The 22,187-nt window shown below is 58.0% G+C and overlaps 1 protein-coding gene across 1 annotated transcript in view; it reads left to right on the forward strand.

Annotated features, from left to right (window-relative positions):
- The first annotated feature begins 14,280 nt into the window (after window positions 1-14,280).
- Window positions 14,281-22,187, forward strand: part of PRKCB (protein kinase C beta) — a 98,654-nt gene continuing 90,747 nt past the window's right edge. Inside the window, 4 exon segments of the mRNA XM_029965255.1 lie at window positions 14,281-14,424; window positions 14,426-14,449; window positions 14,451-14,452; window positions 14,694-14,725. Of these exon segments, the coding sequence (XP_029821115.1) occupies window positions 14,281-14,424; window positions 14,426-14,449; window positions 14,451-14,452; window positions 14,694-14,725 (202 nt within the window).

A 22,187-nucleotide genomic window follows, 5' to 3' on the forward strand; every position in this document is an offset into this window, starting at 1 on the left:
GAGTGGGGCAATGGCAGCTTCCCCAGGGCAGGAGCTGCGTGCTGGGCTCGGGCTGTTCCCCTCCCCAGCAGTCTGGAGGAAACCCCGGCGTGAGGCAGATGCTTGTCCCTCTCTCCACAGGCAGCTCCTCGTAGCTGCTGTGACAGGGCAGTTCCCAGCTTTCCCCTGTCCCCGTGGGGTTGGCACAGCCCTGCCAATGTCACCTCTCTATTTTCAGCTTGTTTTCTACTTCCCAGCCCAGGAGGTGACCCGCACAGGGACACAGACACAAAGATGTGCTCACAGAGGACTGTGCTGTAGAGATGCTGGAGCGAGGGAATGCCGGGATTGGAGCATTGCTGGCTCAGAGCTGGGGGTTGCTGCACCCCTGCCCTGGGCAGCTCTGGGGGCTGGGGGGGCCGTGGGCCCAGGGGCACCCTGGGCCCCAGGTGAGCCCGGGAACCAGCAGCTGCTCACTCAGGAAGGAAAATGATGCAACCCTCAGAAGGAGACAAACAGCATGAAGATGTCACTGGGATGGTTGTCATGGCAACACCACAAAAAATGCCAAACCAAACATGGACCAGAATCACTGTTTCTTCCCCAAAGGGGGCCTGGGGGGAGCAGCTACTGGTGGGAGCTGGTGCTGTGGGGAGTCATCACGGGGACCCCACCTGCCCCTGCTCAGGGTGCAGGTCTGTGGGAGCGGGGCTGAGGCCACTGGGCTGTGACGGGTTCCCCCCTTCCCCTTTTGAGAGGATGCTCGGCCCCTCGGCCCCGCAGGAAACGCACTTGGCTGCGGCTGCCTCTGCACGGGGGGGCCTCCTGCACCCCCATCCCTCCTGAACTCTGATCCCTCCTGCACCCCCATCCCTCCTGAACTCTGATCCCTCCTGCACCCCATCCCTCCTGAACTCTGATCCCTCCTGCACCCCCATCCCTTCTGCACCCCAGCTCCATCCTGCACCCCAGCTCTGTCCCTCACCCCATCTCCCTGCTGCACCCCGGTTCCAAGGCACCTCTCCCAGTGGGTGCAGAAGAGGGGGGCTCAGCAGGCCCCCCCGGGTGGTGATGCTGCTGCCTGTGGTCCCCAGGCAGGGGGGACAGGAGGGGACACAGCCCCAAGTGCCCCCCTGTTTGGCTGCTGCTGTGTTCAGCACATTCATCTTTCGTTTGTCAGGGTGACTTTTGATAAAGCATCTGTAACACCACGTTGTTTTTCCTTGAGTATTATTAAAGTGCTTAATATATGCTAATTAAATACCAATTAACTTCCGAGCACTTAATGTGCTTTAAGGACATAAAATACATCTCATTCCCATTCAATTAAATTTGCATCAGGCCTGGACACGGGTCTGCACCATGTTTTTTCGGCACACAGATCTCCTGGGATGTTGCCTGGTGTTTTCCAGGTTCTGGGTGCCTGTTGGGATGGAAATGGCTCCTGTTGGGATGGAGGTGCTGCTCGGGAGCAGAGCAGGCATAGGGCCCTGATGCTGTGGGCACTAGTGGAGTCACTAGTGGAGTCACTAGTGGAGTGGGGCTGTTGAGGACACCAACACTCACCCCCCTCATGACGGAAAGCTGGGAGAGCCCAGGGCACTTCAGAGGGATGCCAAAGGCTCTGCAGACATTGGGCACGTGCTCAGCTGGGCACTGCCAGCCGTGTCTGGCACCAGCACTTTGGGGACACAGGGAAAAAAATCGGGGTGTGCTCCGGGAGCAGCATCAGAAGGACGTTTGTGTGCCCCTGTCTCCACCCCCGCCCTTCCTGCGCTCACACTGCAGCTCTTTCACTCTGGATAAACACCCTGGACAGACAGGGAACAGGGCAGTAAAGGCGTGCTCTCCCTGTGGTCAGGCTCCCTGTGCCAGCCCAGCCACAGGAACGCTCAGGTTCTTGGCCATGGCCGAGGCTCCTGCCAAAGCCCCGGGTCTGTGGCACAGCTCTGAGCTGCTTGCCCACAGCACGGCCGGCACCGGCTGAGCCCGGGCTCCGCCTGCTGGCCCTGATTGGTTTCTGAGATCCCAATGCCAAGCTGGCTCCCACCCGCCGCTGTGGAGACCTCGGCTCGCATGGCAGCCCTGGGGGGGTTCATGTCCTGCCCTGTGCCCCCACCCGCAGCCGGTCCCTGGTCCCCAGCTGGTGGCCGTGGGCACACGGCTGCTGGCAGCTCCTGGCACTGCAAGTGCTGATGTGTGGCCTGGGAATGTGGGAATGAACGGCTGAGCCTCCCCCCTTCCCCAGATCTGCTGTGTTGCAGCCCCCCCAGAACAGGGAATTCCTGGCTGGGGAGCTGGGGGGCAGCGAGGTGCTCCCACCCTGGCACAGAGCTGGGCAGGAATCACTCTGTGCCCACGCCCAGGGCAGCACAGCTCAGCCTGCCAGGGGCTGGTCCTGGCGAGCCCAGACACCAGCACATGAGTCCCTTGGCTGGGAAGATCTGGCTCCACTGCTGCACCGATGCCAGAGCACCCCTGGTCTCGCCTGCAGGGAGGGACAGTGGGGAGCCAGGGGCTGAAGGAGGGATAACTCCGTGTCAGCAACAATCAGGACACGAGGAGGAACCACAGGGCCGGGAGCTGGGCGTGGCTGTCCCCGTGGTGGGGTTGTCTTGGTGCTGGGGCCTCACCGGCCGTGTTCCTGCACAAAAGGCTTTTCATCCAGGCAGAACAACACCCAGCTGTTTCCTGTGCCCGCTGCCTGTCTGCCCTCTCCTGCAGTCTGGAAAGGAGGAGCTCCCAGAGTTTTCCCTTCCAAATCCTTCTCCCAACAGGATTAGGGGGGCTGCCAGTGTATTCCCCCAAAGCCTGGTCTTAAAATAGCGGCATCCCCGAGCAGAGGCAGCACACTGAGGTGCCCAAATGTGGCAGGGTAGGATGGATGAATGCTTTTAGAACATGCCCCATGAGAGCATCTGGGAATTCTCCCGTTGCTCGGTGCTAGAGGTTTTCTGCAGCTGGAGAAACCACAGCCTGAAAAGGAAAGGTGAATGAATCCTTTGAGCCCATTTTGCCCGTCGGGTGGATCAGCAGTGGCTGCGGAGGGCGGACCCCGAGCTCATCCCCAGTGTCTGTGCCAGCCCTCGGCGCTGCCCCAGTGCCACGGGGGGCTCCCGGGGGTGCTCAGCCGGGCCGGGGTGCTGGGTGGCTGCGTGGGCAGGGCCGGGGGGACAGCGGAGGTGGGCGCTGACGTGCGGAGCCAGCGCTGCGCGTGAGCTGGCAGCTGCATGTAGGAGCCGGGAGCGAGGGATGGAGGAGTGGGAGTCGGGATGTATTCTGGGGAAGCTTTTACAGCCACGCCATCAGCGGGCACAGGGATGGGGATGGGCTCCTGCCCTCCTGGCCTTGGATGGTGCCCGCGGGGTTGAGGACTGTGCCCCCAGACTGGGCATCACCCCTCATGGCTCTGCCACGTCCCTCACCGCTGTGCCATGTCCCTGATGATGTACCATGTCCCTCGACACTGTGCCATGTCCCTCGACACTGTGACGTGTCCCTCACTGTTATTCTATGTCTCTCATCACAGTGCCACATCCCTCACTGCTTTGCCATGTCCCTTGCTGCCATGCCAAGGCCCTTGGCACCATGCCATGTCCCCCGTCACTGTGCCATGTCCCTCACCACTGTGCCACCATGCAGCCCCGGAGCACTGTGCCAGCCTCCACTGCTGCATTTGCTCTCCTGCCCCAGCAAGGTCCCGAGCCGGAGCAGCCCCCCCGCCCATCAGCAGGTATGCAAAGAGCACTAACGAGCCTCCCCACCACATGCAAAGCTCCGGGGCTCTGCCAGAGACCTGGGCTGTTGCACGGGGCCAGGGAGGGACATCTCCAGCTCCCCCACAAGTGCTCCCAGACCTGTTTCCCACAGCAGAGCAGGAGAGGCTCTGGAGCACAGAAAGGAAAGGAAATGTGAGGAGAGGAGATTATTCCCTCCTTCCCACCCTGCTCCTGTTTCTACTCCTCATTCTCTCGATCTTTCACTTCTTGTTGGCACAGGCCACCCACTCAGGCTCCCTGGGGAGGAGCTGGCACAGAGATGTGCCCCTGGGACCGGGGCAGTGCGGGGGCTGGGACCCCCGGAGCCCTGCTTCCCCTTGGAGCCCTGCTTCCCCTTGGAGCCCTGCTTCCCCTTGGAGCCCCCCTTCCCCCTGGAGCCCTGCTTCCCTCAGCTGGAGAGGGAAGAGAGCCGCTGGTGGTAGCGGGGGCTTCATCCCCTCCCTGCACCCCCACTGACATCCAGCCTCGCTTCCCCCGGCTCTGAAGTGTTTCTGTGCCCGGCATCGCTGAAGGATTTACATTTTAAAGGGGGTTTAAAATGGATTTGGGCAGACATTTATTTCCAAGTGTTATTTTTTCAGCATTTGCCACTTTGAATGTTTGTGAAGAGGAAATAACAGACAGAAACCACAGCAGGCAAAGCTTTGGAGAACTCACTTGTGCTCATGCAAATGTGGTGAGAGTGACAGTCTGGGCTCAGACAGGTAACCCTGAGGAACGGCTGAGTGTGAGGGTAGTGGTGGAGGTGTGTGAGCAGCCTGTGAGCAGCCCCTGCTCCTGGAGCCATGGATCCCTCCAGGGTCCTCTGTCTGGATGTGCACCCTTCTCCCATGCCAGTGGGGATGGATCAGGTCAGGGGGCAGAGAGCAGGCAGGAACCCCCTCACCCAAGCTCAAAGCTGGCCGAGGAATCACTGCCCCAGGAGACCCCCCTTCCAGCCCTTCCATTGTCCCCAACACAGAGATTTGCTCACAGCCACTGCACCAGCAGGACCCCAAGGAGTGGGTTTTGCTTCAACAACGAGAGTTCCTTTCTCTCCTTGCCGCGTTCCTCAGCTTCTGGGTGACATCAAACCTCCAGTTGTTTGTAGCAGTGAGGACCCCGAGCAGCAGGACCTGAGGGTGGGGAGGTGCTCCAGGCACGTGTCACCAGCCCTTCCCAGAGCCGTCTGGAGCTGCCGGCCGGCTGGAGCAAAGGCTCGGCGGAAGGGGAATGCTAATCATGTTCTGTGCTGGCAACAGCCAGAATGCTGCACAATAAATAGCCATTTTAATTACTGCACAATATTTACAAGATTGCTTCCTCATTTGGGAAATTAAAACAAATGCTCCATCAAAATGATCAACACGATACAGTAAAGCACAGGGCTGATAAAGGAATCCATGGGCTGCTAATCGAGGAGGAATTAGCACCTCGGTGCTGCCTCCTCTGCTGTGCGACCACAGTGGGGAGGTGGCAAAGAGCCTCGGCAGTGCCGGGTGAGGTGGGGCAGCGGGCCCTGCTCCGGGGTCCCGGCATCAGGGTCATCTCCTCGGGGTCCCTGTGCTGGGGTCCCTGCACGGGGTCCTTGCACCGGGGGTCTGCACCAGGGTCCCTGCGATGAGGTTCCTGCACCAGGGTCCCCACACTGGGCTGCGGGGGGGGCAGGACCAGCAGGGTTTGGCAGCTCAGGTGAGGCGCAGCCAAAAGGGGACCAGGGAGGAGGAGGAGCAGGAGCTGCTGAGTTGCCCAGCGCCGCTCACAGCGCGGGTTTGGTTTCTGAGCAGTGGACGTGGCTGCCACCGTGCAGTGCCCGGGAGGTGACCGTCCCCTGCCCCAGCAGCGGCGATCCTGCCGGTCGGGGGGGTGCCGGGCCCGGGTCCCTCCCGCCCGGACCTGTGGGTGGGCGCAGGGGTTGTGCGGGGTCCCCTCCGTGGTTCACGCACCCTGAGCCTCCCCCGGCGTGGCGGGGATGTCCCTGTGGGGAGGGGGTGGCCTCTGGGTACCGAACCCCCCACAGCTGCTCTTCCCCCTGCTCCCCCCCTTCGCCTCCTCCCGCCCCCCCCATTCTGGCTCTTCCCTCAGCTCCTTTTCCCATCTCCTACTTTTTTTTTTTTGCAGCCTTTCCGTTGCCATGGGAACGGTGACATCCCGAGCCGGGCGGAGCGGAGGGAGCGCGGATGCCCGGGGCCACCCCGGACACGGGCGGGGGTCCCACGGCTGCGGGATCCCACGAATGGGGGCGTCCCACGGGTAGGGAACTCCCCTAAAGCATTCCCTTTCCAGCGGGAAGAGCAGCGGAATTTAATTACATTTAGGTACCTGCTGCCAGACCAGCGAGTCCTTTCAGGAGAGGAAATTCTGCCTGGAACGAATCGGGCTGGGGACGGGGGGCAGGGGGAACGGCAGGATGGCCTTTAATATCCAAATGTGCGGTGATAAAGGAGCCCGCAGGACCTGATGGATGTGATCCAGGCTGAGTTGGGATTGTGGAGAATTCACCGCCCTGGAGCAGGGAGGATGCCTGGGAAGCACAAGGTGACATCTTGAGGATTGTCCTCTGCCCCGGGGGTAGGGAAGCAACTGAGTTTCATGGGGAGGTTGGGAAAAGAAATAGAGAAGGAGAGTAGTGTGACCCCTGTGAGTGACAGGGAGATGTTCACCTGAGCACACCACAGCAGCCCCGGGCTGGGCACAGCCAGAGGGTTTGCCATGGCCTGGTGTCCAAGGAAAAACTACCTGGAGACAGGAGCTTTGTGGCCAGCCAGACGTGCAGGGCCCCAGCAGCCCACGGGCAGGGGCCATGCCCTGCCTGTTCCCAGGTGCTGCAGAGCTCCCAGCTCCGAGGGGAGCAGGAAGGAGCTGGAGGAGCTGCGGTCGATAGGGAAAAGCCAGAAAACAATTTACAGCTTCCTGCAGATGGCAACTGGTACGATCTGGCTGACAAACACAGATGAGCAAGCGTGAGGGAGGGATAAATAAACCTCGGAGCTCATGGAGTAAAACAACCTGCTGTGATTTACTGCAGAGAATTCCCACTCGGCCAGTGCTGGTTCCCTCCCCTCCCCTGCGCTGGGGTGGGCAGTGTGAGGGGCTGGGGCAGGACCCTGGCACCCAGGGGACACCCTGGGGCCACTGGGCATCCACATCCTCCCACCTGCTGCCCCGGGGATGCCCTTGGGGCAACGAAACCCAAGAGCAGCTGAGGCACTGCTGGCCCAAACCAGCCCCAGTCATTTCATTAGAGAGGAGGGAAAGCCTCATGCAAATGTTTTCCATTCCAAAATTCTTTTGGTTTCTAAACTGGTGAAACACCAGATCTTTCTGGGGGATTTTTTTTTTTTAATGAAACTTATTCAAATATTTCTGGAAATTCATCAACAATTTTTTTTTTTCATTGCTTCTCCTCCTGTCGTGATGCCACAGCTGAAGAAGGCAGTGGTGTCAGTGGTGAAGCCAGGGGTGAGCTCCCAGGGTCACCTCTCCTTGGAAGGAAGGAGGATGTCACAGCTGTCACACGGTGTTGGGGATGCTCCAGTGACACAAATCTGTGTGTAAGGAAGGATCCACAGCCTGGCAGCCACCAGCAGTGGGGGGACATGTCACCTGGGGTGGGCTCAGTGCCTGGGGAATGGGGGGGTGCCAGCTGAGCAGGGGCAGCCACAGTCCTCACTGAGGGCAAGTGTGTGTGAGTGTGCTCAGACTGTCGAGGGTGAGGCCACTGAGAAGGCAGAAACAGCAGGAAGAAGAGGAATGGAGAATGGAGGAGGGAAACCCTCATCCCTGGCTGCAAAGCCTCCACAAGCCCCTGCCCAGGCACAGTCCCACCCACTGTGGGGCTGGGGAGGGTGGCCAGTGGGACATCAGGGGACAGAGAGGCAGGACCTGGGCATGTCTGGCCCACAGCTCCTGCCTGCCTGCTCCCCCTCAAGCTGGAATAATCTCCACTGGAAAAAAAAACATGAGATAAATGCGGTGAGAAACAGCAACCCCCACCTGGTGCTAACGGGCCTGTGCTTCATCCCAGGCTTGTTTGTGCTGGGGAAAGACTGGAGCAGCTGGAGAGAGCCAGGAGTGGAGCTGCTGGGGAAAGGGAGCAGGGCACGATGCCCCAGCAGCACAAACCAAATGAGCCCCGTGCTCACTTGGAGGAACCAGCAGGGAAGAGCCAACTGATTTTCTGTGGAGCATCTGTGTGCAGGGATTTACGTGCCCAGGGCAGACCAATGGCCGTGCCAGGATAAGCTGGGAGTGGACAAAGGCCAAAGCCATGGCAGGAACATCCATCGGAGAATTTCCCAGGATTTGAGGCACCCAGGAGAGAGGATTCTTGACAAAACGGGCTCTGGAGCATCCCTGGGTACACCCCTGCTCACAGCTGGGCCCGCTGGCACCCGTGGATGTGGAGCAGCAGAGAGTGGCTGTAAGGGAAGGGGTTGCTGGCTCGGCTGGGAGGAAAACCCTCCCAGGCAAAGCTTAATGAAGAAATCATTGTGCAGGGATCAGCTCTGTGCTGTTAATGAGCCTCGTTGTTATTTAAATGAGGCTCCTGGCAGGGCTGGGTGAAGAATTCATCATCAGATGATTTTTCTGAGAGATGTGATGAATGATGGATATAAAACCAGCCATCCCTCGGGAGAAGGAGGCTGCAGAGAAATCCAGCTCCTGGGGGAGAGCAGCTGGAGTTTGCCATGGCACAAGCAGAATTATTTTGCAACCCAGAAGAGGCAGGTGCTGCAGCCTCAGCCCAGGGATGGGAGAGGGTTGGTGGCTTTGCTCTGCCTCCAGAGCTGGGCTGTGTTACCAGGCTGTTCCAACCTGGCCTTGGACACTTCCAGGGATGGAGCAGCACCAGCTTCTCTGGTCAACCTGTGCCAGGGCCTCCCCACCCTCACAGGGAAGAATTCCTCCCCAATATCCCATCTAGCCCTGCTCCCTTGGTCTGTCCCTCCATCCATTGTCCCAAGTCCCTCTCCAGCTCTGTGGGAACTCCTTCAGGCACTGGAAGGGGCTCTGAGCTCTCCCCAGAGCCTTCATCATGCACCAGCTCGAGCCCATCGCTCACAACTCGGTGTTGCTCCTGTTCAGTTTGGGTCTTGCTTTCTTTATCCAGCACAGAAATGCAATGCTGTCCTTAAATCTCCAAGTTTTTGCCTGGCTGCCCGGGGCCTGGAGCTCCCCTTTGCACCCTGGTGACACATGTGGAGGTGGCAGTGCCCCTGTGCTCCTGCCACCACACCGACCTCACTGTGCACCAACCCAGCCTGCACGGGATCAATAGCAGGGGGGACCAACACCACTTCCCCAAGAGTCACAGGATATGGAAGTCACTTGTTGATCAGACGGTTTGGGAACCAAGCAGCAAAACCCCAAGGATTTTACCACAAACTTTGCTTAACCAACTGTGCAGGAAGGCAGTTTGATGTGGGCCGTTTCTGGGTACATGAAACAGAATTAATTTGTTCTCCCTGAAAGCCAGCAGCCAGGAATATGAAATATTTAAACAGCCTAACCATGTTTGGGATGTGCCGAGCCATGCAAGCACCCGATGTGCCTCTGCTTCCTGAGCACACAGGGTGGGAAATTCAGGGTCTGCAGCTTTTGGGCAGGGTTGGTGCCTGTGCCCCTCACCAGAGGGGGCAGAGGGTGTACAACCACTGGGCAGTGAACAACACAAGCTCCTCATCTCATTTATTCATCTGCAGCGAGCTCTGCCTTGAGGAAGGAGGGAGAAATGCTGTTGACTCTGAAGAACAGGGATGTATTTACACAAGCCCCCAGCACCAGGCACTGCAGGTCTGTGTGCTGAGCTGGGAACAGGCTGACTGCTTTGACACAGCCCTGCTGCCCCTCACAGCCCGGGAACTGCATCCCCAGGACTTCCTTGCTCCCCAGCTTGCTCCTGGGTGTCCATGAATCCTGGGCAAAGGAGCACAGACTGTCTGGGAGCCTGGAAACAGGGGACGAGCTCTGCTTCGGCAGGAAATGGTGTTCCCTGGTGCAAAGGGGAGATGCCATCCTGCCTGCCCTGCCCCACACGGGTGGGCTGGGGGAGATAGAGCCCTGTTAACCACTTACTGCAGCCCCTTCACCTGCTCGTGCCCTCCTGCCCCTGGGTGGAGGGTCAGCCTGTGCCAGCTCTGCCAGCCGCTGTCACCTGCTCTCAGGGGGCCATCAGGGCTGACATTCCTTTGTTTGCTTTGCCCAGGTTTCCTCCTCTCTTCCCAACACACCTGGCTGCCTCTGCTTCCTCAGTTTGACCCCCGTGGTGAGCAGAGGTGGTCTGGGGGGCCATGGCCAGCTGGAGCCCACCGTGCCCCATGGCAGCTCCACCACCATCCCGATGCCCCCGTGACAGCCCGGTTTGATCCCTCTCCATCACATCCCTGCATCCCAGAGCTGCCAACTGTTCTTCATCCGTGCTGCCGGGTGAAACAAGGCTGCTGGAACAGTCAGGAGAAGGGAAATGGAAACGATGGATTCCTGCATCCGAGAGTGGAGCAGGGGCCGCTCCGGCCGTGCCCTGCCCCTGCCTCTGCGGCTCCTCCCGCGCTCCCCGGCCCCTCCTGAGCTCTCTGTGAGCTCACGCACCAACACTTGGGCTTCCTCTCCCCAGCGGCTGCTGTGGAGGATCTCCTGCCGCCGGTGGGTGGGGAGCTGGGTCTCTCCTCACACGAGTGCAGCATCTCTCTCCCGCTGCATCCTCGCTGCACGGAGGCCGTGGAACATGGAAAACTGTGAAAGCAGAAAGGGAAAAACCAGCGCAGCTGATGTCACCCTGCTGCGGGGGGGGGGGGGAGGGGGGGGGCTGCCTGTCACCTCTTCTGTCCCCAGTGTCCCCATGGGACCCAGAGCAGAACCCTCTCCCCCAGTGGGTGCCCAGTGGGGCCAGTGCTGCCCCGAACCAGGATGTCCCAGACTGCAGCTCCAGCTGTGTCTCTGCCCCCAGACTCTTTGTCCCATGATCTCCGGGGCCCCCTGGGCAGCCTCTGAGAGTTGCCTGCTGTGGGCAGTGAGAAGCTCCTCCGAAGTTTGGTGGAACCAGGGTTTTCCTCCCAAGATGATCCCTATTCCTGCTCCATGGTGCCCTGTCCCACATCCAGGGTCCCTGTTCCTATTCCAGTATCCCTGTTCCTGCTCCAGGACCCCTCTCCTGGCCTTGGCCCTCCTGGCATGTGGAGTGGGGGCAAGAGGACATCCACAAACGGATGTGGAGGCTGCTGAGACACCTTTATATCTAATTAGAGTCGGGCTCTTCCTCCACCTGTTTCCTGTGGTGGATTTAGGTCCCGAAGTAAAGAAAGCTGAAAATAAAGAGCCAAATTTCTTCTCCAGCTTCTTTGAGTTCTTTAGAGGAAGCCAGTGTGGGCACCAGGGAAGCAGCATCCCCACATCAGCAGGAGGCTGGAGGCTGCAGGCGCTCGCTGTGCTCCCACACCCGCCGCTGCAGGGGTTCCTGCTCGTGTGGAGGCAGAGCTTGCCTAGGAAATGGGGAGAATTCGCCTTGGTTTGGGGGATTTGGGGGATTCTGTCTCTTTGCCGAGCTTTGGGGCTGGCTGACTCTCACCAGTGTGGGCTCACCCAGCGTGAAGCGAAGCTGAGGGGCTGGAGCTGGATCCTGCAATGGCAGCGGGTCCCTGACCTGAACCCCTGGGGATTGTGAGCCGGGCTGGGGGATTTCGCTGGAAGGGGCTTGTGTTACTGGTCTCCTTCCCCCCGGCCCTGCAGCCTCATGCTGGGCTCTGCTCCCACATTCCCCAGCCCAGCCCTGCGGCGCTCGGCTCCTTCCCTTCCCCAGAGCAGCTCCTCGCTGCCGGGTGGGAGGATGAGGTCCCTTCCTCAGGATGTGAATCATGTCTCTCTGGGAGTCTGCTCCTGCACCCGCTGTCTCCCGCGGAGTGGGGCTGCTCTCCCGCCCCCCGCAGCGGAGGGAGGCTGCAGATCCACCGGGAAAGGCGAGCCTGGATTTGACAGCTCCGTGGAGAGCCCTGCGTGGCAAGGAGTGGGGTCACCATTTGCCCACACCACCGGCTGGGTTTTGGTACCCTCCTGAATAGATGGAGGGGAAAACAGGACCAGAACCTGCACTTTTATGGAAACGGGAATGAACTGGGCTGATTTCCCCTCTGCTCCACCACTGTGCTCCCCTGAGAGTGACAGTTCAGGGTTGTTTGTGTTAGTCCCTCGTCACACCTGTGGGGACTTCACTTGCATTAATAAATATAACAGTTTCCTTAGAGGAAGAAGCTGCTGGGATGTTCATCCCAACATTTCAAAGTGCTGAGGGGATCTGGATCCTCAGCTTCCGTGAAAATTAACACGGCCATGAAACTCCTGCCTTTAATACGACATGACTCAGAGTGCACTAAGTAATGAAAAGGGTAAAATAAGGTAATATGATGTAAACTAAGCAAAGAAGAAAGCAATCCCCTGAGAGCAGGAACTGGTATCTGGCTTTTGTACTCCTTGGCCCAGCAGTGACAAAAGTTTGTGCATTATTATCATGATTATTTATACTCATAGGGGCAAACTAAAGCCATATTCTCTGGATTCCACACACAGCAGCTATGCAGGGAAATGGGAACATGCAGTAAAAGAACAACAAAGGAGAAACAGGCAAAGCCCAGAGTTTACAATTAGAATTCAGCCTGGTGTGGCTACACGAGCAGTGCAGCAGCACTGAGGGTAACACACCTGCACACGGGGCAGGAGTCCAAACGCCCCGTTATTATTTCCATTATTGCTCCGGTTCCTTTCCAGGCAGGAGAGTTGTTTCTGCTGCGCAGGTTTCTGTGTGTGAGCCCGCAGGGGATGGGGCTCCCGGGGCAGTGGGGACCCCGCACAGGGCTGGCACTGTGATGGGCACAGAAAGCATCCCCTGCAGCCCCCACGCTCTCGGCACGCCAGGAACCTTCCCTTCACTCCCTCCCGACACGAGCACAGCACGAGGAGGGATGCCTGCAATTTATTTCTCCTTCTTAGCAGGAAAATCAGGTGCTGGGAGCTGGTACCAGCCTGCCTGTTTCTAGCAGGGTGACATCAGCAGGACAGGTCGGCCACGTGTTATTACTGTAATGAACCATTTAAAGCAGCAACATAATAACAGCCCTGGGCCTATTTTGAGAAAGCCTCCTGGGCATTTAATTCCATGGAGGGAGAGGGGCTTTCTTCAGAGAAAGAGCACGTAGGATGGATCCCAGCAGAGCAGGGATGGTCTTGGGCCCCAAAGGGAAAGGATCAAGTGGCTGCAGAGCCAGAATTAAATCCCACAAATGAGACTTTAGAAAGATCTGTTGTTCATGGAATTATTTTTGTGGTTATGCTTCCATTGAAGATGTCTCCTGTTTTGATTTGAATTCTTATTTCCTCAGTGCTCAGACCAGGATGATGCAGCACGAGGTGGGCACAGGGAAACCTGGATGTCAGAGGAGACTGATGGATCTGATTTTCCATGTCCGTTAGTGCTGGCAGGGAGTGAGAGAGAGACGAATGGTGGCTGTGGTTGGAAAATTCCTCCATGCCAGCCAGCTGAGGTGTTTGCAGTGGGTTGGGTAAAAGAAGATCATTATTCCAACTGTAAGTTTAAAAAATTATTCTGAGGGGACCACTGAGCTGGTCAGCTTTGTGTCCCTGTGCCCATGTGTGAGCCCTGGGAGCGTGGCCCTGCATGGGCTGCTCATGGCCATGGTCCTGCTGCCCCAAGCCATGGTCATTCCAGTGCCCGGCCTGGCATGGAGCCATGCCCCTCCGCTGTGTCTGAGCCCCTGCCTGGATCCCCTCCGGACTTGCTGCCCCTGCTGCTGACTCGTGTTGTGCAGAAAATCAAGGTAGAAAAAAAATAATTCTGGCCTCAGCAGCGGGAGGTGTGGGACTCCTGAGTGAGTCAGGGAACACCTGTCATTGTCACTGCCAGCCCTGCCGTGGGTACTGGGGTGGGTATCTGCGGTGGGTGTCGGGCAGGTGCCACCACAACTGGCACGAAGTCGGGACTTCCCTGGCTTTATTGTTGTTTTTGCTGTTCTTGTTACCGTCGTTATTACCGCCATTGTTATTGCGTGTCTGTCTCCCGCTGACTCCTGCGGGCTCCGGCGCTGTCTGCGCGGGCAGCGTGAGCTCACGGTGTCCCTGCCCGGCCGGGCTGGGGCCGTGGTCCCGCCGCGGTCCCCGCGGGGCCGGGGCAGCATCATCGCGGGGATGCAGATGCTGTATGCAAATGAGGCGGCGGGCTAGGCCCCGCCCCACTGCGCCCCGCGAGGGGCGCCACGCAAATGACATGCAAAGCACGGGGGGCGGGCCACGGCCGGACGGGGGGCGGGGCTTGTCATGTAGAAAGCGTTAAGGGGCGTGGCCTGGGATGCAGATGAGGGGCGGGGCGGGCGCCGTAATGTAGATGAGGGGGCGGGGCCGCCCGGGCGGTGTCGGAGCCTCCCCGCCGGCTGCGGGAGCGGCACGGAGCGGCAGCGGGCCCGGCGGGCACCGAGCCCCGCACAGCCCAACCCAGCCGAGCCGGGCCGGGCCGGGCCGGCCGGCGGCCCCGCACAGCATGGCCGAGCCGCCGGCAGCGCCGGCCCCCGAGGGCGAGGAGGGCCCGGTGCGCTTCGCCCGCAAGGGCGCCCTGCGGCAGAAGAACGTGCACGAGGTGAAGAACCACAAGTTCACGGCGCGGTTCTTCAAGCAGCCCACCTTCCTGCAGCCACTGCACCGACTTCATCCTGGTGAGCCCCCCCCAGGACCTCCCGCACGCCCCGGGACCTCCCATCCCGCTCCGGGACGCCCGTCCTCGCCCAGCCCGCTGGAGCTCACCCTCGCCCGCCTCCGGGCACCCCTTCCGCTCCCGTCCCGTGTCCCCTCGTCCCCCCGCATCCCATCCCGGTCCCGCCCGGTCCCTGCTCCCGCCGGCCGCTCCGGGCAGGGGGGTTGCGGTGCCAGTGTCTCACTCCGCCTCTCTCTCCGCAGGGGCTTCGGCAAGCAGGGCTTCCAGTGTCAAGGTGAGTGTCGCCGTGCCGGGGGGCGGGGGGATCCGCACACCGTGTCCGTCCCCCGGGACCGGCCCTGAATATCCCCGCGGAACCCGAGCAGCATCCCCGCGGCACCGTCCCCGAGCATCCCCGCGGAGCTGGGGAAGCAGCTTAGTCATTTTTTTAATCAACCGAGCAACTGGTCGCTGCCTTTAAGCCGGTCGGGTTTCGTTTCCAGAGATAAGCGCCCAGGACTTCAGCGAAATCCCCCGAAAAAGGCAGAGGGAACTTGGTTTTTAATGAACTTAACAGGAAAACATGTGTTTGGCTGGCAAACGGGCTGGGTGAGGGCTCCTCCAGGGCTGGAATTGCGCAGCCCGCAAGGACTTGAATGGCTTAGTTGTGTTGCTGGGGAGAGAAATGAGGCTTTACAACAAAATATGATGCAGTAGCTGGGTTACTACGACCAGAATTCTTTGTTCTGATAATGCTGGGATTCTGGAGGGGCTCTTTAGGGATTGGTGATGTTCTCTCGGGAAATTCGGATGAATTACCCAGGCGGTATCTGGTTGCTCTCGTTGCCAGCCCAGCTGTGGGCTGTTCCTGCCTGCAGCTCATCCTGCCCTATGGGTCCCACCTGTGTAGGGTCCAGGTCTGGCTGTGGGGTTCAGATGGGGCTGGTGCTTGCAGCTGCTGGCAGTGAAATTTTGCTCTTGTGAATATTTGGGATGGAGTTTTATTTTGGTGGGTGGCTGAATCCCAGGTGGAGGTATTTGGCATGAAAACAAACTGGCTGTAGAGCACTAATATCTCCAGAACTGCTCCTCCTGGCAGCTGTCTGGGTGGTGGTGTGGCACAGAGCCCAGGCTCGGGGTGCTGTGGTGGGTCTGGATCTCGAGGGCAGCTGTACCTGCAGGCAGGAGGGCTCTGTCTTGGGTGCTCTCAGGAGCATCTCTGCAGATGCTTGTACAAGCAGTGTAAGTCTAATCCAATTTAAATGATGCTGGTACTCATCCTTAACACTTGCCCTAGGAGTATAACCTTAAAATACCAAAGCCATCTCCCTGCTGCCTCCCAAACCCCCACCCGAAGGCCTGGGCAGGTGTTGGCAAGCAGTGGAAAGCAGATATGGAGACTAAAACATGTCCTAGGGCTGTTTCTCAAGGTCACAGCTTCCCCTGGTACCTGAGGTTTCACACATGGGCAGTTCAGTCATGTTACTCAGAGGAGTTTTGTGCAGCTTGTATCTCTGTTGTGGCTCTTCCTAGCCTTACCTGGCTGTTCATTCCCTGGCTTTCCTTACAGTGCAGGCTTATTTGTGCAGACACAATGTCCCTGAAATTTGGAGTGTGCTGGAGAAGCTGGAGGGGACCATGTGTTAGCAGGGCAGGGTTTTCCTGCATTATTTCTAGAGCTTTGCTCAGTCCTACCTATAACATCCAGGGCTGGATAGCTGGAGCCTTTCCAAGTCTCATCCAGCTGTCAGGAACTATTATCCAAACCTGGAGCTGTGCTCTTGCTTCAAGGTTTATCCTTACATGTTTGTAACCAGTATCAAATCAGTCCTCGGTGCAAGGCCAGTGGGTGGGTCCCTGAAGGTGGTCTCAGAGTTGCCAATGCACAGGTGAAGGGTCTTCCCCCCACTAGTAGATGTCAGGCAGAGCAGTCCTGTCCCTGGGTCGTGGGGCAGGAGCCCTTGTGAGGCTGCAGTGACACCAGTAGCATTTCCAGGAGTGCTCAGTGATGTCTCCAGGGGTGTGTGGCTGGTCTGTGACATCCTGTTCTGCCTTAAGAAAACCACTTTCCAGGTTGTTCTGGTATTACAGACATGAAAACCTCCTTACTGTGCAATAGGAGATTTTGTAGATTTGGGTCTGTAGAACAGCCCAGTCCTTCCTTTCCTACAATGAGTGACCTGTGGATTTTCAGTCACCCCTTCTGTGAGGTGCTGAGGTGCCCAGGTTAAAGTGCTCCCGTTGGTGGGGCAGCTGTGGGGGTGATGCCCATCTCAGTGGGGGCACGGAGCAGCTGGTGCCCCTTGGTGGAGGACACACTGTGTCTCCTTGCAGAACACTCCCGGGTTTGGAAGCACGAGAAGTCACTCCCTCCTGCCATCTGCTCTGGGATCAGGATCACAGCCCCCCCGGGGGGCAGCTCTCCTGTGGTGGGAGGCAGCACTTGGGGTGCCAGGGCTGGCATGGTGCCAGGGGGTCAGGCTGTTCCACCAGAGCCCTGGGTGCACTGGGTCATGTGGGTACCACCAGCTTTGGGGTTGCGCCCCACAGGTTGTGCTGCAGCTGCTGTTGGACTCGGTAAATGCTGATGTGGAAGCACAAACCCCCAGGGCTGGCTTTTGTTTAGGGGTTCTTCAGCCCCACAGGGCTGGCAGTAAGCTCTGATGTTGGGGTCTAGCTCCCCCTTTACTGAATGGAGCTTTAATTCAACTTTATCACAACTTCCCTGAGTATTTTACCAAGTTGTTCCGTGGGATGGCTGGAAATGCAGTTGAGGCACATGCCTGCCTGAGTTCTCAGCTGTTCCTGCTGCTGTGCTCACTCTAAGTAGGTTTTCACCTGTGCCCTGATTTCTTTCTAGGGCATTTGCAATAATTAGATTGTTAATTAGCTCATTACTTGTGACTTTTGGCAGGAAGTTAGCAGAAACTGACTCTTTGTATCTTGAAATACTAATGGATACCACAAATGCCACTTAATTGCCTGCTAATCTGCTTCTTATCCTTGTATGCAATCCCCTCCTTATCCTCGTGTGCATCTGAAGACTTCCTGGGCCAACTTCTCTCTCCCAAGCCAGAAAGCCTTTCAGTGTGGGCAGGAGAGGTCTGTGCACAGGCAGCCCAGGAACAGGGCTGGTGCTGCAGGTTAACAGAAAATATCAATACACTGTGGGCATTGGAAGGCTGGAGTGCTGAGGATGTGCCTGGAAGATGAGCTCCATGTGCCCTGGCTGCCTGTCAGCCCGTGGCACAAAGGGGCTTTCTGGCCCTGCTGTAAGGACCTGCTGTAGCTGGAAGGTGTATGAACTCATCAGTAACAAGGAGAAGGGGGTGTACGTGTTCTCCCTTCCCGGGCTTTGGGATCCATCTGCCCAGTTCCATTACCAGGGAGTGCATGAAGAGGGAGAGAGCAGCCCCTCGGATCTGCAGGCTGGGGATGTCCTGGGGAGGGAACGTGTGGCCAGTCCCAGCTGGTGGCTTTCTGTCTCTGTTCTGCTGATGTAGGAAGTGCTGTGAGGATGGTAAAGGAAAGGGAACTGGCTTGAGAGCTGCCGAGCGAGGGTCTTGCTCTCGTTCTCGGAATGTGCTGCTCCTGGGAGCTGGCAGCTTTCTCTTTGTCTTTCCTGCTCGTGTTCCCCCCTTGGCATCCTCAGGGTCCATTTCTCCTGTTGTCCAAGCAGCTCTTGGTCCCTCTGTGGATCGGGGTGCTGGCTGTGCTGGAGATTTGATGGGGGGGTGGGTCCCCAAGAGCTGTTTGCTCGAGCTGGAGTCTCTGTGGCAGCGCTGGGCTGGGCTGGGCTCTCACCCCAGGGGCCTGGGCAGAGGTGTCCCTGCAGAGGTGAGGAGCCATGAAACGTGATTCACACTTGGGAGCAAAAAATAACCTGCATCTGTTACAGCTTTCACGTGTACAAAGTAGAAAAGATCTTGGAAAGGAAAATCTTGTTTCCTTAAGAGAAGGGGGGGAAGCATCATTTGGTAATGGGTGCTTGGATTTCATGCAGTGACTTTTCTGGGAGACTCTGTACTTCTTGTCCCTGGTTATGACTCGGTAAGCCAAGACACTCTTCAGATTAAATCTTCCTAAACTTCATACCAAATAGAATTCCTCCCTCCAGCTTTTCCTCTCCCCGTCCTCCAAGGCCAGCGCCCTCGTCTTGTTTTGTGCTTTCACGATTCAACATCTGAGACCAAAACTGAGCAGCTGGAGAATGTCACCCAGGCCTTACCTTTCCAGCAAGTGTTTCTCTCTTGCTCTCAGCCTTCACAACCCACCCTTCCTCCCCCCTCTCTGCCCTCCAGACGGAAGTGAAACCCATCACACTTCGCTCTGTGCTGCGGGCTGGGCTCCTCACCGTGCACTGCCGGCTCTTATTGACTGCATTAAGCAAGTAAGAAACAAAAGCAAAACAAACTCCAATCATTCAGAGTTGCCTCAAACCCAGTAATTTCGTGTCAACATATTATGCGCACTGGAGAAATGTTAGTGTTCAAATAGACTAATTAAAAATGTTACTGCAATTACTTTTGCAACACAAATGATGCTAATTATATAATGCTGCAGAAATTGGAAACATGATTTGGTAGGTTTTTTTTGTGTGCCTCGTGGTGATAAGGCAGTTCCTGGTGCTGGAGCCCCGGGGCAGTGGGAGCCCTGTCCTTGGCATCAGGAGCAGGTACAAATAGAAAGGGGAAGTGGGTCTGGGCCCTGTGCTGCACAGATGGTCTGTGTCCTGCACAACGGAGTGCAAACAGAGCTGACAGGGAAAATGGGAAGATGTGCCCCTTCCCAGGCTGGTTTTAAAGCCTGTCACCTGAGCTGGCTCCCCTAATCCTGCTCTTTCCTGCGCTGGATACCTGCGGCTCAGGGGAGGGGCTGGGGGTGGAGATCTGTTTTGGAGGAGATTTTTGGAGGCAATCTGGACCTGCTGAGGCCACAGCTGTCGGGCTCAGCAAGGACCACTCTGTGTGCAGGCCCATCAGTGTCCCCTTGCAGTGCAGAAGGGCTCGCTTGAGTCTCTCAGTGGAAGTGGTTTCTCTTTCCCTCCCCCTCTGCTGTTAGCAGGGTAGATTTTTCTTTCTTATCTCCAGAGATTGCTGTCATCCTCCAGCGATCTGGGGCTCGGATAATGGGGTGGACTCTTTCCTCCCCGGGGTGTCCGTTGCTGACCCGTGGCAGCAGTGGGAAGCTGGGCAGAGGGGCTCAGAGCTTGCCCGAGGGTTTGGGTGCCTTGGGGGTGGCAGGAGGGTTTGCAGCACGTCTACCCGGTGCCTGTGAGCTCTGACCCCACTGCACAGGTTGGACCACCCCGGTGTACGAGCCTCTGCCACGATTATCCTCCAGCTATTGAGTCTTCCTGGGGAATTTGATGCCTGGGCTGTCTCTAAGGAGACTTCTCAGCAATCAGAGCAGGCATTTGTGCACGCCTGCTCGCTCACACGCGTGTGATCCTGCAAATTCCTGCAGCTCACGGGCTCCTGGAGGGTGCACAGGGCACCTTCACTGGCAGCGAGGGGTGGGCGGGCGCTCACCTGTCTTGGCACCAAGATGCTGAAAAACAGAGCAAGACCTTGAGGGTTTGGTGTCTGCTGTGGAACAGGAGGTGGGGTTGAGTCTCCTCTCAGACTTGCAGTGGACTGTGTTAACTGCTGGGGTTTTATGGAGGAACTCGAGCAGAGGAGTTGCACAAGCCCTTGTGGTGTGCTGCTGCCCTCCCTCCCAGCCAGCACAGCTCCTCCTCCCGCCTGCAGCTCAACAGGCAAAAACCTAAAAAGGCTGGAGAGGCTCCTCAGTGCCATCCAGGCCCCCGTCGGATCTATCAGCAAATAAGTTGCAGGATCACAGTGACTCAGAAATTAACTTCTAGCTGTGCTTATAATTTAGCTGAGGGCAGAACTGCTTGAAACACGTCCTTGTAACGTGTGTGCAATCAGGAGGGGAAGGTGGAAGTGCCATCCCCTGGTCTGGATTGGAGCTTGTGGTAACGAGAGGGGATGTTTATAATGGTGGGTGGGATGGGATGTTGTTCAGGAGAAGTGTTTGGGTGGATTTTTCCCGCAGAAGCCAACTGTGAGAGGATTAGTGCTGTGTGTTAGCAGAGCGCTGAGGACCTGCCAGACCCCACCGTGGGCTGGTGCCTGTGTGTGCCTGTGGTCCAGCTCAGTCCCAAAGGGCAGCTCAGAGTGTGGTGGAGGGAGCAGTTAATCCCTCCAGCAGAGGGGATTCATGGCTTCATGAATCATTATTCCAAAAGTCCATAGATTAGAGCCATTTAGAAAAGGTGAGTAAGAAGCTCCCTGTAGGGAGGAGTAATTGCAGGTCTTTGGGCAGCATGTTCCTTGTGCTCTTCGAGGGCTGCAGGCTGCCTTTGGAAAAGACAATAAAATCAGGGAAGCAGGAGCCCTGGCGTGGGGATCCCGGGTGCAGCCCTGGGTTGCCACTGCTGTGTTCTGGGGTTGCTTTGTGTGCTGCCCCTCAAGCCCCCTCCACGCTGGTGGTAGGTGTGATGTCCCCATAGCTGGGTGAGGGGAGGGGTCAGAGAGAGCATGGAGTGCTCCAGAGCCCCTCCAGGCTTTTCAGGTGATGCTGTAGGAAATGAAGGCTAGCCAAGGGCTCGTTCATCCCCTGGGTTGCTGTCATCCCACACCCAGAAAGCAAAGCCACTGTGCTCCCTGGAGTGGGACCCTTCAGGGGCTCCCTGGGGTGACACACCTGGGACCTGAGCAGAGATGTGGGGCTGGGACACCTGGGCCTGAGTGTGACAGGAGACAGGGCTGTCCCTTGGTTTCACATTCCTCAGGGAAAGGACAGCTGTGGGCTGCTGCTCCCCTGCTCTGAGCCAACCCACCATTCATCCATCCAGGGCTGGGCTGGTCTTGGTGGCTTCTGTGCCTTGGCCAGGAGTCCCTGGAGGCAGAGAGGTGTTAGGAACACCAGGGATGTAAAATGACACAGTAAGTGGCTGAGTTTTCCAGAACTGACCCAATGGATGAAGGTACCAATCTCCCTGGAGCTCTTCAGCCCTGTCAGGCTGTTTCCCAGGCACAGGGGCTGCTGCCCCAGCAGGGAAGGGGAGAGATGTGACCCTGGCTGGCCCTGTCCTGCCAGCCCACAGCAGCCAGCACCAGGAAGTCAGTTTTTCCACAAAAGCCACAGGAGGGGTGGGGGAGACGGGAAGAAAGCTCCAGTGGTGTGGTACTCGGGAGCAGCCAAGGGCTTTGTGTCGAGCACAGGCAATTCCCAGAAGTAGCTGTGCTGGCTGTAGCTGTTCCTGGGAAGGGCAGGCAGCGTTCCCAGCCACGACCTGCTCCTGCTGAGCTGCACCTGGAGCTGGGCAGGGGCAGAGGCAGTCAGTGCTGGGCTGGGGTTCCCAGGGTGAGCAGGATCCCTGCAGGCACCATGAGAACAGCAGCCGGAGGGTCTCTCCCGGGCAATGCTCTGTTCCCTCTCAGGATCTCCTCCCAAGGAGCTGAGGGGCAGCAAATGGCTTTGACTGTGGTGAGGGGCTGCTGCAGCTCCCAGAGAGTCTGTGGGGTAACGGGGAGCTGTGCCCTGGGAGCTCCTGCTCTGAGCACCCCAAATGTGTCCTCCCCTGAGTGTGGCCGAGGCTTAACTGGAGCAGCTGAAGGGATGGCTCTGGCCAAGCAGCTTCCTCCTGCTTGGAAGTGGCTTGTGTGGCTTTTCCATGGTCAGTCCTGGTCTGTTGTGGTTGCCTTGATGCAGGCTGGGAGGGGTTCATCCATCCTGTTCTCCCTGGA

This window comes from Manacus vitellinus, unplaced genomic scaffold (genome assembly GCF_001715985.3).
Source record: "Manacus vitellinus isolate BGI_N305 unplaced genomic scaffold, ASM171598v3 scaffold_93_pilon, whole genome shotgun sequence".
In the NCBI taxonomy this organism is placed as follows: domain Eukaryota; kingdom Metazoa; phylum Chordata; class Aves; order Passeriformes; family Pipridae; genus Manacus; species Manacus vitellinus.